The sequence below is a fragment of the Lemur catta genome, chromosome 1 (genome assembly GCF_020740605.2).
Source record: "Lemur catta isolate mLemCat1 chromosome 1, mLemCat1.pri, whole genome shotgun sequence".
Taxonomy (NCBI): domain Eukaryota; kingdom Metazoa; phylum Chordata; class Mammalia; order Primates; family Lemuridae; genus Lemur; species Lemur catta.
In genome coordinates this window covers 38,556,637-38,572,907 of record NC_059128.1, presented here as the reverse complement: position 1 = coordinate 38,572,907, position 16,271 = coordinate 38,556,637, and the positions used below count along the sequence as shown (strand labels likewise).

The 16,271-nt window shown below is 40.4% G+C and overlaps 1 protein-coding gene across 2 annotated transcripts in view; it reads right to left on the bottom strand.

Moving 5' to 3' along the window:
- ARMH4 (armadillo like helical domain containing 4) overlaps positions 1-15,926 on the bottom strand; it is a 105,573-nt gene extending 89,647 nt beyond the window's left edge. The window contains exons 1-3 of one of the 2 annotated variants that reach the window (XM_045566529.1): positions 15,816-15,926; positions 4,868-6,275; positions 745-996 (exon numbers count right to left, since the gene is read on the bottom strand). In XM_045566529.1, coding sequence (XP_045422485.1) covers positions 745-996; positions 4,868-6,218 — 1,603 coding nt within the window. In that variant the 5' untranslated portion in view covers positions 6,219-6,275; positions 15,816-15,926. Of the gene's footprint in view, positions 1-744; positions 997-4,867; positions 6,276-15,815 lie in introns of those variants that run through there. The other variant, XM_045566535.1, reaches the window with a different exon arrangement.
- Positions 15,927-16,271: the final 345 nt, after the last annotated feature.

Here is a 16,271-nt window from a genome sequence, read left to right as displayed (position 1 = left end):
CAGTATTATGGATTTAGCAGGATTTTATATATTATGTATTACCAAAAGCAAAAGATTTAACAAAAATGTATTAAAAAACATGCCAAAGACTACTTTGAAAAGACTGAGCGTTTTTCTCAAAATGAAGTCAGAGTAAGAGCCTAGATCTGTGTCTGGAATGTGCTCAATTTCAAAGCAGCCAAAAATAGCCATTTATTTCCTAGTCTAAAGACTCCAGAATAGTAGTAGCTTGAACACAGATTTGAAAACATCACTATCCTTAAGAGATCAGAGCACTTATATAGAAAGCATTTTGTAGACATTATTTCAAATCCTTAAAATAACCTATAAGATGGGTAAGTGTTATTTAGAGAGGAACAAACCAAGCCTTACAGAAGTTAAGAAACTTACTTGAAGCCATAGTACTAGTGAGGCCACAGCTGGGATTCACATCTAGGTCCTTGCTGTTGTCACCTCACCCTGCTGGCTCCTAGCAGCACAGTTACCAAACAAGGAGAGCGTCCTCAGGAGGTCTGGCCTTTGTGAATCCTTAGATGAGCCACCAGATTTTACTTGGTAACTGACCCCTCATCCTTTTGGACTGTGCCACACCTCTCCAAACAAGAGAGAGCTCACCTACCTTTCCAGGCAGGGTGTGTGTGCACACGGATGGCAGGACCAACTGCCTCACTCATTCCATTCCTTATCAACTTATAGAAGAGAACCACTCCCAAAACAATGAGAACAACTCCCTCCCTTACAGACCTTCCGCAGTGGGAGTAACTTCCAAAGACCAAGGGACGGCCGTAGTTGAAACTGTCATGGCCAGAGGCTCCCATTTTCTTGACAGCTGAGTAACACCGGGAACATCAGACACAGGAGCAGGTGACGCCTTTCCTTCCTCCGTCTTGCCAGCGTCTCTGGTAACCTCGAGGGTAGCAACCTGCTCTTGTGTCACCAAGGATAAAGTGGCTTCTGGTTCTTGAACGGCTGTTGTCATCTCTTGAGTGATGATGTCTTAAAAGGGGGGAAACATTTTAAAATAGAACAAATCCCTATACTTTAAAAAAAATCACTGTATAATTAATAAATTGGGGGGGGGGAAGGCAAATAGCTATTTCAGGAATCGGGAAAGCAAAGGGAAAAGTCAGACATAAAATGCCAGTAAATAAACGTTTTCCCTGCTGCTGCTCTCAGGAGTCATGAATCAATCTAAGACAGAGATAAAGAAGTTTATATAAAAAACTAAAATAAAATCCAAAACACAGTAGGAGGATCAACAGTTGAGCTCCCTTTCAAACACTAAGAAACAAATTATGCAGAACTAAGTTGCATTCAAAAATTTTCAGAAACATTTGTATACAGTATATTAATTTTCACATTAGCATTTCGGAAGAGTCAAGGAAGTTAGCATTTTAAAACAAAGGAATAATAATTCCAACAACTAATGTTTGCCAAGTGTCTATCATGTGTCATACACACGCCATGCTAAGTGTATGGTGTACATGATCTTATTTTATCCTCCCATGTGTACTAAGGGAAGGTAGGTACCAATATCATCCCATTGAATTGTGTATCACCGTAGTCCAGAATGCAGGCTTTAGAGCCAATTTGCCTGGGTCTGAATTCCGACCCAGTCACTTACAAGCTGTGTGTGATCTTAAACAAATTACTTCACATCTCTGGGCCTTGAGGTACCTCAGCTATAAAATGGAGATAATAATAGTTTTGATCTCATAGAGTTGTTACAAAAATTAAGCTATAACAGATAACACATGTAAAACACTTAGTACACACCTGGTACTTGGTAAGTATTCACTAAACTTCAGCTATTATCAGTCCATTTCACAGAACAACTTAGGTTTAGAGAAGCTAAGGAAACTGCCTGAGGTCACAGAGCCAAAGCTTTTAACCACTGTACTATGTCCAAGGAACACTCGGAGCAGCCTCTGTAGATTTACATTTGCTTTTCGATCAGAAAAGAAAATGAAATAGACCTGCAGGGTATGATGTATCTCTCATAGGTCCACTTTCTTGACAACATTCCAATCCCCTAAAATACATTATTAAAGACTATTTCTAAGTCAAGATGTGCCCTCTTCTTAAAAAGGGGCTATGCTGGAAGTTGCTAATCCTGTACTGAGCGACTACTAAAACCTTAATTTCTAGAAGATCTTATTACCTCTCTTTTTGTATATACTAGCTATAGACACAAAGCATTTTAGCAAGGCCAGTGAGTTCTAAAATGAAAAATAACATTCTAGGGATAGCTGAAAAAAATTTTCTCCAAGTTTTTAATGACGTCACAATATATCCTATTACTTAAAAACATTTTCCTTGAAAATAATGTATTTGTTTAAAATAGTATGTTTTTGTTTATTTTTCAGTATAAACAGTTCCTTTTCTTGATATCCATCCAGTTTAGACTGTTTTTCTTTTGAATTGATATATAAGATTATAGGACAAACAATATGAGTTAGGGTAAGGTTTTGACATGAGCTCCATATTTGTATTTTACACCATTAAGTTCTTTCTTTCTTTTTTCTTTCTCCAAAAAGACTCTAAATCTCTTGAGAGCCAGGATTCATTGCCCTTTCCTATCTCCAGCACCTAGGACAATGCTCTATTTGCCACAAGAAGAGAATAACATATAGTTTTATCATTTTAAGCAGTATGTATTGTCCACAATTGCCCTCATTTTTGAAAGCATAATGAATACTTCTGAGAACAAACATGTAAAAATAAATACACAATCAATGCTCATGGTTTTATGAAATATCAAGAAATTTTAAAATGCATAATACCTTGAATAAATGACTGCTGTTACAGAAAGCAGAGTGAGAACTGGAAGTAGTAATGGAAATATTTTAAATAACCTCAAAAATTTCCCAACATCTCTCACTCTTTCTACTTCCTGTAGAGAAAAAATAATATAATAATAATGATAGATTATTTTTAAAAACCTGATCCTCAGCTGAACCAGTTGAAGAACTAGCTGACTCAGAAGACAGACTATAATGTCAGGGAAATTCATCTCTTAATAATATCCAAAAGCATCATGATATCATTGTATATTCTGAAGGAGAAAACGTCCTTAGTGGTCCCTGAGCCCTAAAATGATTGGTATTTGAGTTGTTTACTTTAGAAAAATATTTATAATCACCCGAAATGATTAGTAAAACTTCTGGGCTATTCTATAACTACTATTGCCAATAATTGCAAGCTTTCACGTTCTTTTTAACTCTATAGGACAAAAAAATAAAAAATAAAACGAAAATAACTACTTGTCTATTCTTCTCTCTACAAAGAACATTTAGAAGCTGTTTGATGAATTTGGACAAGGACAATAGGCATTAAATTGAATAATTCCAATCTGAATGGTTCTCTATTTTCATTTATTAACCCACTTAATGGATATTCATTGAGTACCTACTATGTGCCCCGTATTGTGCCCGGTGCTAGGAATAAAAAGATGTCACCTATTAAAAGACTGTACTTTAGTGAAGTACTTATAAATAAGAAACATATTCAATAATCAAAATAACTTTAAAAGTTACCAAAACTATTTTACTTTTTAGGTTGTATTAACAGAAGCTCATGCAAGTCTAGTATATAAGAATCATGGATTCAATTATGCAATGAATAATCTGGGGCCATACGACTTAATGCTCCAGAAATACAAGCGTTCCAAAGAACTGAAGTAAACTCCTTGTTCAGTTATATCTAATCTCTTCCTGGCCATGTGGACCCCCTAGTTCCACATAAAAACCAACTTACAAAACATTTTCTGGAAGCTTTTATGAAAACTTACAGCACACTAGGTCTTTCAGTCTTTAAAAAATGAATTAGACATGTAAAATTCAATCTTTCTTTTATCATTCATCGATCAATGATGTCTTATCATTTTAATTCAATCTCAATAACACTTTCTAAAACATATTACTAATTTAATATTTTCCATTAATTAGGCTACTTGGCTGAAGTAACACATTGTACATGTTCTAAAACAATTTGAAATGAGCATGTACAAGTTATACTGAGCATTTCCTTCCTGCTGTTATTATCTGACCAACTAAACATAATAAAAGAAAAACATTTTCCAGCAGCAACAAATATAAGGCTTGCCACTTATAATATTCACAGGTGTAAGGACCAAGAGAAAGTAGGAAATTGAAAATGCAGAACCAAGCCAGCAGATAATTTATCTTTCCCCCCTTAGCTCCAGATGTTTTCTTTTGGGGAAAGCAAAGTCAGGGAACTCATACGGTTAACACTATGAGATAAATACAGTATTTACCCAAAGCTTTTTTGTTAGAAATATAAGGGATGTGAGTATGTTTTACAACAATGTGAATACAAGTATCCAACATTGTTTATTATACCATTTAAACATATACCTAATCATTCGCATTTTTTTATTTATACATTTTCATAATAAAACATTAGGCAAATTTAGTCTATATCAGAGTTTCTCAACCTCAATGCTATTAACATATTGGTTCGAATAATTCTTCTTCTGTGGGAGGCTGTCCTATGTACACTAAGATGTTTAGCAACATCCCTGGCCTTTACCTACCAGAAGCCACTAACATCTCTTAATTTTAACAACTAAAAATGTCTCCAAACATTGTTTCCTGTGCCCTGGAGGAGGGGGAAAACAGAACCATCCCCAGTTGACGACCACTGGTCCATATGCAGGGTTTATATTTGGGTGTAATTTTTATATAAAATATATGATTTATTTGTATACTTTTGACTTTCATTAAAATGTTAACCTATCTCTAAATTGCCATTTAAAAAAAGAAACCATAAAACCAAATTAAAAGATTCAAAATTAAACCAAGCCTGTTTTTGTTTTCTTTTTTTTTTCTCTCTCTCTTTCTTTTACCTTTCAATGTATCTCCCAACAGCTGATATGCCTCAGACTCATATTCAGAGACGGAAACAGTGGTCTCTAAGAAAAACATGGCATCTCTTTCCTTGGTGGATTCTGTGAAGTCTCCTGTACTTTGGAACAGGTTCACAACGGAAACTTTTGTGTCTTCCATCAGACTTGTGGGGGTAAAGGAACTTTGTTCGGTGAAGGCAGGTGATTGCTCATCCCCTTGCACTATGAGCAGGGCTGTCCCCATGTGTGTTTCCCCTTCAGGCAGCCCCAGAGCCACCTCTGAAGCCTCTGTCAAAGGCTGGCCCCCTTCCACACCCTCATGGCTTGCTTGTGCTGTCTGAGACATTTCCATTCTCACCTGAGCCTCTGCACTGTCTCCAGGCTTTGGAGTCTTTATCTGGCTTACACTGTCTAATTTGGTGTCATCCCACTCATCACTTAAGACAGCTGTGCTAACACTCACTGTGACTTCTGGGGCTCCCAGCAGACTGTCAGTTTCTGGCTCAACACTGAGTGTGTACTCGGAAGTCATGAATGATTGCTTGGTGGCAGTAGCCTGGGTATCATCAGCTGTCATCTGCAAAGACCTCTCCCTATCAGGCGTGAGGCTTTCAGGATCAGTGCCTGCTGTGAACGCAGCACCAGGAAAAGAAGTTGTCCTATGGTCTGTGTCTGCTTCAAATTTCTCAGTCCTTGGATTGGTAATTAGCATTTCTTTAGTATTCACATAGGATGAAGATTGATGTCCCAAACTAACTCCTTCCTGACTTTCAGTTGCAAATAATTGATTATCCACGTAGCTCAGAAAACCTTGTGTTGCTTCTGTGGTCTCTTCTACAATGGGCTGAATGTTGGTACTCCTAAGGGGTTCCTCCTTTTCATCAATATTCAGAGACGCAGTTGCAGTGATAGCAATGGTTAACATGGCCTTGGAAAGTCTGCTTTCCGGAGACATTCTCTCCGGCTGGCTGGAACCAAACACTTCTCCACCTGCTGGGACCTCTGGCTCAGTAGCAGTATAAACACCGGGGTTATTAGGCTGCAGGAGCCCCGCTCCTATAGGATGGGTTTCTTTGTTAATCAAGAATACTTTATTTAATGACACGGCTGTTGGTCCTGCTGACACTATCAGTGCATCTTCAGAGACCACCACTTGAGGAGTCTGCTTTGAGGTAATAGAGCTATTTTCTAGGTCATCTGTGTTTGTCTTCTCAAACTGCCCTTTTTCTGCAGGAACATGTGCTATCTCACTCCTTTCCATTTTGGGAAAGGCCAGACATTGTGTGGCAAAGTTGAGAAGTAGAAGGCTACAGAAAGCCAGACAAATGTGCAATATGATTGGTCTGCTCATAGTGGAAGAGAAATGTGCACATAAATTGGCAGAGTTGACAATTCCAGTAATTGAGTCCTGCAGAAAAATAAAGCACACCGAACTGTCATAGAAATATATTTTGTAAATAAATCCCTTTAAATTAAACCGTAAGTAAAATAATCTCCTTGACTTCACACAAAGAGATGGTAGGTAGGAGAGGGCTGTTCTATTTCTTTGTACCTTTGAGACATGAATAACCCAGTTCATTTTTCCCTGATGAATTTTTCTGATTTAACTTGAAACTCCCTAGAAAAAGGTACACGTAGCTGAAGTATTAGGTTCATTGTTTCTTAAATACCTACTTGAAATAAACTACCCTTGAAGTCACATTTGCAAAATTCTCTCCAAATTCCTCTATTAATCACGTAGTTAAATGACTACAGAAATAGCAACATGTCAAAGATATAAAAAGTAAATTTTACACATTCATTCAAAGAACTTTTTCAGTGTTGCCATGGTTTGAATGTTTGCATCCACAAAATTCACATGTTGAAACCTAATCACTAATGTGACGGTAATACAAAGCAGGACCTTTCGGAAGTGATTACATGGAATGGGATTAGTGCCCTTATAAAAGAGACCCCAGAGAGCTCCCTCACCCCTTCTACCATGTAAGGAAGCAAAATGGGGCCATCTATGAACCAGAAAGTGGACCCTAATCAGACACCAAATTTGATGGTGATCTTGGATTTTCTAACCTGCAGAACTGTGAGAAATAAATTTCTGTTGTTTAAAAGCTACCCCATTTATGGTATTTTGTTATAGCAGTCCAAATGGACTAAGACAAGTATGTTTTAAAACTTATTTAATATCATTATTAAATACTGAATGCCAGCCGGGCGCGGTGGCTCACGCCTGTAATCCTAGCACTCTGGGAGGCAGAAGTGGGAGGATCGCTCGAGGTCAGGAGTTCAACACCAGCCTGAGCAAGAATGAGACCCCATCTCTACCAAAAAGAAAAAGAAAAAAAAAAAAAATTCAAAAAAACTAAATAAATAAATACTGAATGCCAGTTACTTTCAAGTTTAAAGCATATAAATAATTTTCAATTAAAATACATCTTTTAGGCCGGGCGCGGTGGCTCACGCCTGTAATCCTAGCACTCTGGGAGGCCGAGGCGGGTGGATCGCTCGAGGTCAGGAGTTCGAGACCAGCCTGAGCAAGAGTGAGACCTCGTCTCTACTAAAAATAGAAAGAAATTATCTGGCCAACTAAAAGATATATAAAAAAAATTAGCCGGGCATGGTGGCGCATGCCTGTAGTCCCAGCTACTCGGGAGGCTGAGGCCGTAGGATTGCTTGAACCCAGGAGTTTGAGGTTGCTGTGAGCTAGGCTGACGCCATGGCACTCACTCTAGCCAGGGCAACACAGCGAGACTCTGTCTCAAAAAAAAATAAAATAAAATAAAATATATCTTTTAAATGCCTAAATCACTTCTTATTCTCTGCAACAACTATAAAAAGTATAAGCAAAACCTTCATGTTCCAAAATTTAAGGATTAGAATAGGTGTAAGTATTAGGCAATGTAAATAAATGGTTTTAGAAAAATACAAAACATTTTAAAATTAGCAATCTTTACTGAATACCAATTACTATAAGATTTAGATGTATTATATTCTTTAAAATAAACTATTTATGCTCTCATTACAACTAAAACTATATTAAAATTGCTAATTTTCCCCAAAATCTAAAGGTTTTAGTTCTTTTTTAACTATTTTGCTGAGTAGGGCCCTTTCTTTTTCCATCATCAGAAATTTCTCAGAGGCTATAGGTTTTCTAAAAAATTAAACTAGAAATGAAAATTCTAAAATAAAAACCTTGTCTTTATAAAAGTTATACTTTTTCTTTCTTTCTCGTCTAATCATCCAACCGTCTAACATAAGCACACAATGTGCACACATGTGAAATAGAGAAATTTACATTTTTATAGAACCTTCTCACCTTAGGGATTTTAAACCTTCTACATATTATCCCATTTAGTCTTGCAGGTCCTTTTAAGAAAGAAAAAAGGTCAAGTCCTCAGAGCATGATCTATATGGCCAAACACAAAAAGAAGGCTGAATTTTTCCTTTGAGGAAAAAGGAATCCATGGATTCAGAGCTAAGGCCTCTGGCCAACTGAGCACCATATGACTGGGCCATCTCTGAGTCCAGCCTTCAGATGACCGCAGCCCAGGCTGACATCTTGACTGCATCTTCTTAAGAGACCTTGAGCCAGAACCATCCAGCTAAGCTACTCTCAAATTCCTGATGCACAGACTTGGTATGAAATAACAAACATTTATTGTTGTTTTAAGTCATTAAGTTTTGGGGTAATTTGGTACACGGAAATCTTGAGTCCTCCATACTACGGGGCAATACAGGAATGGAACAGTGTTATAAGGTGCATGATGCCATGTCCAGAAAAGGAATAGCAGCATAGCAGGGATCATAAATTTAGCAGAAGAAAATTGAATCCAGAGATGACCAGGATAAACATAAGCTCCCCCAAGAATCCTCAGACATAGTGAAAGGGATGCTAAGTTTTTCCACGTGTATGATGGAGGTTTGAAACAATGTTATTTAAGTATTAAATTACAAATAGGTAGTTAGCATTGGTTTTTAAAAAGAGAATATGGGAAGGATATTTGATAACGAGAGAATAGCATGTCAGCATCCTGGACATCAGTTATCCCTCTACTTTAGATGAGCCAGAAAGCATCCCAATTCATAGCAGGGAACAGATCACTGTATTTGGCCTGCTGCCTCTATTTGCCTTCCTGAAAACAAAAGCATATGAGGGCTGTGAAGCAAGGGTATTCACAATCAATGAAACTACACCTTTGCATTTCTGCAGACAAACTGAGCTTTCACTAGGTAGTCAAAGAGATGTAAAAGCTATAGAACTCTTTGGTTCATTTCTGATCTGTTCGGATAGCTATCCCTTCCTAAACAAATACGTTTCCCATTCAGTGAAATCTTACTCAACATCCCAGAAGATGTGGCCTAAAAGCTTGTTCTACATGATCCCAAGTTGCTGGACAAAAACCTGAAAGCCCCGGGCCATCATGAATAGTAATAGAGATTGGAGGGATGTGGACTTGCATCAGAAAAATGATTCCTGAATCCTTGCTTTAATTCGTTTTTTTTCTTTTTTTTTTTTTTCTGTAGAGCCTGGGTCTTACTATGTTGCCCAGGCTGGTCTCGAACTTATAACTTCAAGCAATCTTCCTGCCCTGGTCTTTCAAAGTGCTGGCATGAGCCACCACACCTGGTCAAATCCTAGCTTTATTGTCATTAAAACTTACTATGTGATACTGGGCAAGCGGCCTCGGTTTCTCCTTTGACAAAATGAGGAGTTAAAATAATCTTTGAAATCCCTTCTACCTCCAAGATTTTATTTTCATATCTCATCTATATGACATAAAATAAAAATACAAATATATCCATATTCTCATAATTTTGCCATCCAGTAGAAAAGGCACCCAGATGGTGGAATGGATGTCTCACATTTTATTTGTATGTTCTGGAGTCATGTGGACTGAAAGGAAAATTTTATGAGCAAATTAGATCAGGGAGAGAGGAGGCAAAAAACAAAGATTTAATATAGCCTCAATTGCCTTTCCAAAACATAATTTTCCTTCAAGGTTTTATTTCATCTATAGCTTGAGTTTTAGAATTTTTGTGTGAAGGGAATTCTGCCATTGCCCTAAAAGATTTTCCTTCTGTGATTAAGTGTCAGCCACCTGCTTTCTAAATCCAATTACAACAGAAAAAGTGGGGGTGAACCACAAGCCTTTTCTATGTCTGCGAATTGAGGCCATATGCTCCTTCTCCCCACTATTCAAAGCAACGTCTGAACTTTAAAAGAAGGACAAAAAGCCTGCAGGGACAGCAGCAGGGAACATGTCTGCAACTCAGACACACTGGTAGATGACCTTCAAGTTCCAGGTCTTTCTCCATCTTTCAAAGCCAGGTACAGGTTCACATAGCCACTCCCATGAGTATGATGTCCCACAATGGGAGTTATGTGAAATTAGGGAATAAATAAGAAAAGACTGCTGTCAATTCATTGACAGTATTTCTTAACCTAAATAACCATCCGCAACCATATTTTGAAGGCTATGGGCCTTTCGTTTTTTCCTCAACACTGTATCCTTTACCTGGCAAAGTGCCTGGCACAGAGGAAATGCTGAGTAAATATTGGCTGAACAAACAGATGACTGTCTACAACCCGCTTTGCTGGGAGAGGTGGAAGGCGGGAGGATTCCATTGCTTGCTAGAGTTCTGTGTCTTAGTTATCTTAAATTAACTCAATCACAAGAATATTTAACAAACAAACAGAACATTTACTTTTTCTTCATGCTGTGTCTTTGGATGCTGCTTTCTTTTCACTGTATCTGTCACTGCAAATTAATTCAGATAAATAAACCCTAACCAAATTACTAACTGATATTGGATATTAGCTTCAAATAGCTTAAAAAGCATCTCCTTCAGAGCAAGTCAGTAGCACTTTGTCTATCATTCGCTATCAAGGTGTCTATCCTAATGGCTTGGCAGTCCTCTGAACAATTTACCGCATTTCTGCCACCAGTAGGCAGATAAGCTGTTCTGTCAAGCATTATCTTTGACAATCTTAAATAGATACAGTCCAGAACCTTTCCTTGTCAAGTCTAGGCCTACTCAAGTTTCAAAGACAAATGAAAGGCAACATTAAAAAATACAGCCTTAGCCATCTTGTTAGACTTAATCAGATTTTTTTTAACACTGGTTAATATTTTTCCAACTAAAATGAATACTGATATTCAGTACATTACCAAAATGAAGACATAGAAGCAAAATCAGCATGTTAAAGCATTCTCATCAGTGACAAGGTTACTATCTCCAAAATATTTTGAGTTTTGTCTATAATATAAAAGGAACATGAGCTTTGCCCCAAGAGCACTCAAGACATAGGAGGGCTTAGAGTATACCAATAAACTGGTGACAATTTGCCTTTATTTTCGTTTTCTCATGATAAACACAAATACTGTAAATAGCTGGTATGGGATGGGGAAGAAAGTTACCTAATCTTAGCTTTTCATTGTCTATAGGAAGTTACTTTGATGCCACCTCAAACACAACCACCTTCTTTGTATAAATTTTGGTGTCATCTTGAACTCCTCTCTCCTTTCCATCCAAGATTCATAACTTCTGTGGATCCTTCCTTCATAATCTCTCTTGGAAATTGTCTCTGTTGGTCACCTCACTGGATTGTCGTTATTTTAATTGCCTCTCAATTGATGACCCTGTCTAGACTCTCTCCTCTCCAATCCATTTTATACAATCCAGATGGTTTATTTTTAAGAATAAAAATGACAATAATCAGTCAAAAATGGTTACCATTTAGGAGATGCTATGTGCCAAGTGTTCTAACAGCCTTATGGAAATTATCTTAGTTAATCCTTACAACAACCTAATGAGGTAGATACCATCATTATCCCCATTTTTTTAGATGAGAAAATAACAAGATTATAGAGGATAATTAACTTTCCTAAGTGATAGGGTCTGGTTTTGATCTTCTGGATTCTGTTAGACTTCAAGGTCCCCACCTTTGCCATACAACTCTCTGCTTTCTCAAAACACATCATATAATGTCCCCAAATATACAATTGCCAAACTCTATATCTATTATGCAGCTCCACACCACTAGTGCCCAGTACAAACACCATCACCAGTCACATATTTTGCCTTCTTATGCGCCATACTCATTTCAAGGTCCTAAGTTTTGCTGGTGCCACTGCACAAGCCATGACACTCCCTACTTCTTCCCTACCCGAGTATCCAAACCCTAGCCCCCCAGGTCACATCCATTTACTAACTGCTGTCATCACAAAAATGCCTGGCCCATTCTCTTCCCACTCTTCTCTAAGCTCCTCTAGCACAAATCGTCATGTCTGTAATTTTGTCACCTCAAATGGGATTATGTTCCTTGCACACAAACACTGTCTTTAAGCTTCCTTTGTATGCCTTATAATGGCAGGCAGTAGGCACATAGAGGAGGTGTTCAATAAATATTTGCTGGTATAAAACTAATATAAATAAACATTTAAGGATGTGAAAGTGGCCAGGTGTGGTGGCTCACACCTATAATCACAGCACTTTGAGAGGCCGAGGTGGGAAGATTGCTTGTGGCCAAGCGTTCAAGACCAGCCTGGGCAACATAGTGAGACCATGTCTCAAAAAATTTAAAAATCAGCCAGCCATGGTGGTATCTGCCTGTAGTCTCAGCTACTCTGGAGGCTGAGGCAGGAGGATTGCTTAAGGCCAGGAGTTCGAGGCTGCAATGAGCTGATTGTGACACTGTACTCCAGCCTGGGCAACAGAGTGAGACTCTGTCTCTAACATTAAATCAAAATTAAAATTAAAAATTAATCTAATTTTAGAAGAATGTGAAAAACAATGATCAGAGTCTTCATTTTGTATTGTAAGATTTTTCAATGATATTTCGTGGTCTATCTATGAGTAATTGTATGATTTGTTCAGTACCTAGCTAATTTTGGCTACTTATTCAATGTATCATTTTAATAATAAATTCTGTATTCTTATTTCTGCTATATGTTAGGGTTTCAGAGTTTATTTCACACACACTAAAAAAATAGATAAACAGTTACAAGTAACAAGTCTCAGAGCTTCAGGTCAACTTGCTTCCCAAATACCATCTCACCTTTTAAAATACAATTAGTGATTCTTTGACTGATGAGAGAAAAAGGAAACTCTTCTTCTTTGTGTCTTAATAATCTTTTCATTTTGTGCTTTTCAAGTGCCTCCCTCAATGATTAATTTGTCATTGTCTTGCTTTTCCTTTTTTTAATCCTTAAAGCTCTCACTGCCAATACTATTTCATGCGTCTAAAGCTGAGCTTACCAAGACTCTGACTCTATTTAACCCAGCCATGGCACAAAGCATTAAGGTACCACATTTCTGACTCACTGTGCTTCTGACAACTGTCACTGGTCTGTTATACTGGCTTTAAGATCTGGGCCGCAGCTATCCTTCACCATAAATTAAATAGCTAGAATGACAGATGATCCTTTTAGCAGTATGTTCCATCACCGTGGAAAGAGGGAGAATGGAGTCATCACGAAGGAAAGCATGGTCCCCCAGGAGGAAAGCAGAACCAGGGCTAACAGTAAAGAGGGTGAGTGGGCTGGGGTCAAAATGGTTACTCTGGAAACTACCAGCAAAGTGCTTTACTATCCCTGCAGACTACAACTAAGTTCTTCACACTGTGCCCACAAGCTTTAGTCTCTACAATTTAGTGATATAGACAAATGGAGATGTCTGCACTTATCACCCCTCCATATTATCCTATCCCTGGGAAAAGAAGATGGACTTGACGATTTTAAAATGGCTTCAAGTTCCAGCATTCCCCCTCAAACTACAGAAATGGGAGCAATTTGAAGTATCTCTAACATCAGTCACAAATGGAACGTCATTTTTTCCCCTAGATATTTCCATGGAGCTGCCTCTTTCAGCTTTTCATGTAGACAAAGTGACCTAGGAGCCTTCTGCTGTGTGCAGAATCCTGTCCTGATCAATCTTGATCAACAAGCTCTTGTCTAACCATCAGTTTTTTTCAGTACCCAATTAGACACTTTATTTCTGTTTTTTGTGGTTCACAAACCTCATTTGCTTGGTAAGATCTCTAAATAACAGCTGGCATTTAAAGGGAAACTGAAACTAGATTCAAATAATTTTCTTTTTCTTATACTTTACCACATAAACACAATATAGAAAAATAAGATTGACCACACATCTTAATTAGGAAATGAGTTTTCATTTCATAGAAATTAAACCCAGGTTCCCTCTGAACAGAGAGCTTCCCTACATGAGAACAAGCAAAATTCAATTAACAAAAAATACAATTCCATACACAACTTTTCAGGCAAGCATCTACTGAATAAAGAGTAAAGTACACCTGTAGTTGAAGAGCAGAAATTTTCCATAACAGATAAGCCCATCTTCCTCTTCTTGATTCTATACTTACATTTAGCATCAAACCATTTCTGTAATACCAAATTATGATATTGCAAAAGTGTAGCAGGAAATGCCTAGAATACAGAGTAAGAATCCTCCCATGAAAACAAAGACAAATTCACATCTCTCTAATTGGCTCTGTTGCTGTAGCTACCTTAGACTTGGTGAGCCTTGGGAGTTTTGTGAATAAATGCAATCAATATCAAGTCAGCTGCATAAGTGCTTGGTTCATTATTATGACAAATATAACAAACACCACTTTATTCATAAGAGCAAGTCAGATTACCTTTAAATCTCTACTGTGTGTAAAAGCAGCAATGGTTCTGATACTGTGAAACCTTACCCAGTGTTGAGTGTCTTTCAGTAGATGCTATAGTGGGGTTCTGCTGGCAAGTGGCAGAAATCAGTCAGTGACTCTGTAGATGCTTGGCTGAAAGGACACTCCCTGGAGCCCAACAGCAGTACTCGTGATCAAGGCAACACACAAAAAGGAGGGGAAAGCATGCAAATTCTGACCATATATTTTGCTTCTTGGAGAAGAGATCCTTCAGAACTTTAAGGATGGTTTTGTAAACCATTCCTCACTCCCCCTTAAGTTTCAAACTAAAACTTCCAAATAAAGAAGGCAGACACTTTAAAGCAGGCTCCGCTCCTCTCTTCCACTCAGTTCTGCACTGGAATTAGCTGCCAAAAGCCAGGCATATCCTCCGAATCAACTTGGAAAGGTAAGGATTCCTCCCATCTGAGAGCCCGAAACTCTTGAGCGTCTAGTGCTTTGTTAGCGCCGGCTGCCTCCCCGCCAGCCAGGGCTCTACATGCTTGTAACCTACAGAGGTAGGTTCGGTCAGGGACCACCACGCACATGCGACATCTGGGCACCTCCGGCAGCACCTCCCAACCACGCGGGAGTCCTATTCTCACCTCCTCCAAGTCTAACCCGCAGGCCCTTTTTCTACTAAGTGACCTTTCCAAGGAGCATCCTCCAGCCGTGTCCTGAGGGGCCGGCCAGGGGCAGAGCGAGGAGGCTCCACATCTCTGCGCTAAACACTCAACTGTTTTCTGCAAAGTGGCAGAACCACATCTCGGTGGCCGCCGCAGCCTCGATTCGCACCGCAGTCGTTGGGCTCTGAGAGGCACGGGGGACACTGCGACCGAGGGTGGGAAAGGAGTAAACCGTTGTCTTCCGGGCACTTCTCTCTCCCGGCTGTGGGATCGCGAGCGGAGGGAGAGAAAGAAAAGCTCACACAAAAGCAGCCAGCCCCGCAAGCTCCGCCAGCACAAAGGCCCGCTCGCTGGTGCGGAGCGGGAGGCTGGGCTGGAGCGAGGGGCGCGCCGCGTCCTCCGAGGCCTGCGCGTCGCGCCCGCTGCTCCCGGAGCCGCCCCCGCGCGCCCCGCGCCCGGGCACCGCGTTCCGGCGGACGCTCGGGGCGCTCGCCCGGCGCACCCGCAGCTGCGCCGCTCCCTGGGCTGCACGGCTCCTGGGGCGACCCCGCGCCACCGGGGGCTCCGTCCCCGTCCCCGCCCCGGCGCCACGTCCGCACCGCGGCCGCCCGAGTGGCCGGAGCCGGGACCGTCTCACCTGTGCGCCTTCAGCCGAGCAGCGCGCGGAGGACAGCGGCGGCGCCGGCGCTCGGCATCTCCGCCGCGGGCCCTGCGGCGGCGGCGACTCCCTCCGCGGTCTGGGACGCCAGGGGGACGGCGCCTCGCCTTGTTGCTTATTCATGAGGCCGCGGCTACGGCTGGGGATTGGGCGGCGGGGAGCTGTGCCCGCCCCGGCTCTGCCGGCGCTGGCGGACAAGGCTGTGGTCCCACGCCCCTCGGCGCCCCCGTCCCCGCCTCTGCTTCCACGCCCGGGCGGCTCTGGTCGCGTCTCGGCGCCGGGGACCCCTCCGGGGACCCCCGGCCCTTTGCCCCTCTTCGCAGAGTGGGCTTCAACGGCAGTTCCCCCTCCGTACCTATGGATTAGAAACCAGGGCACCGTTTTCCCAAGAAAAGCCCGAATTTCTCTGGTCTTTAAGGCAAGGGGCACAAATCG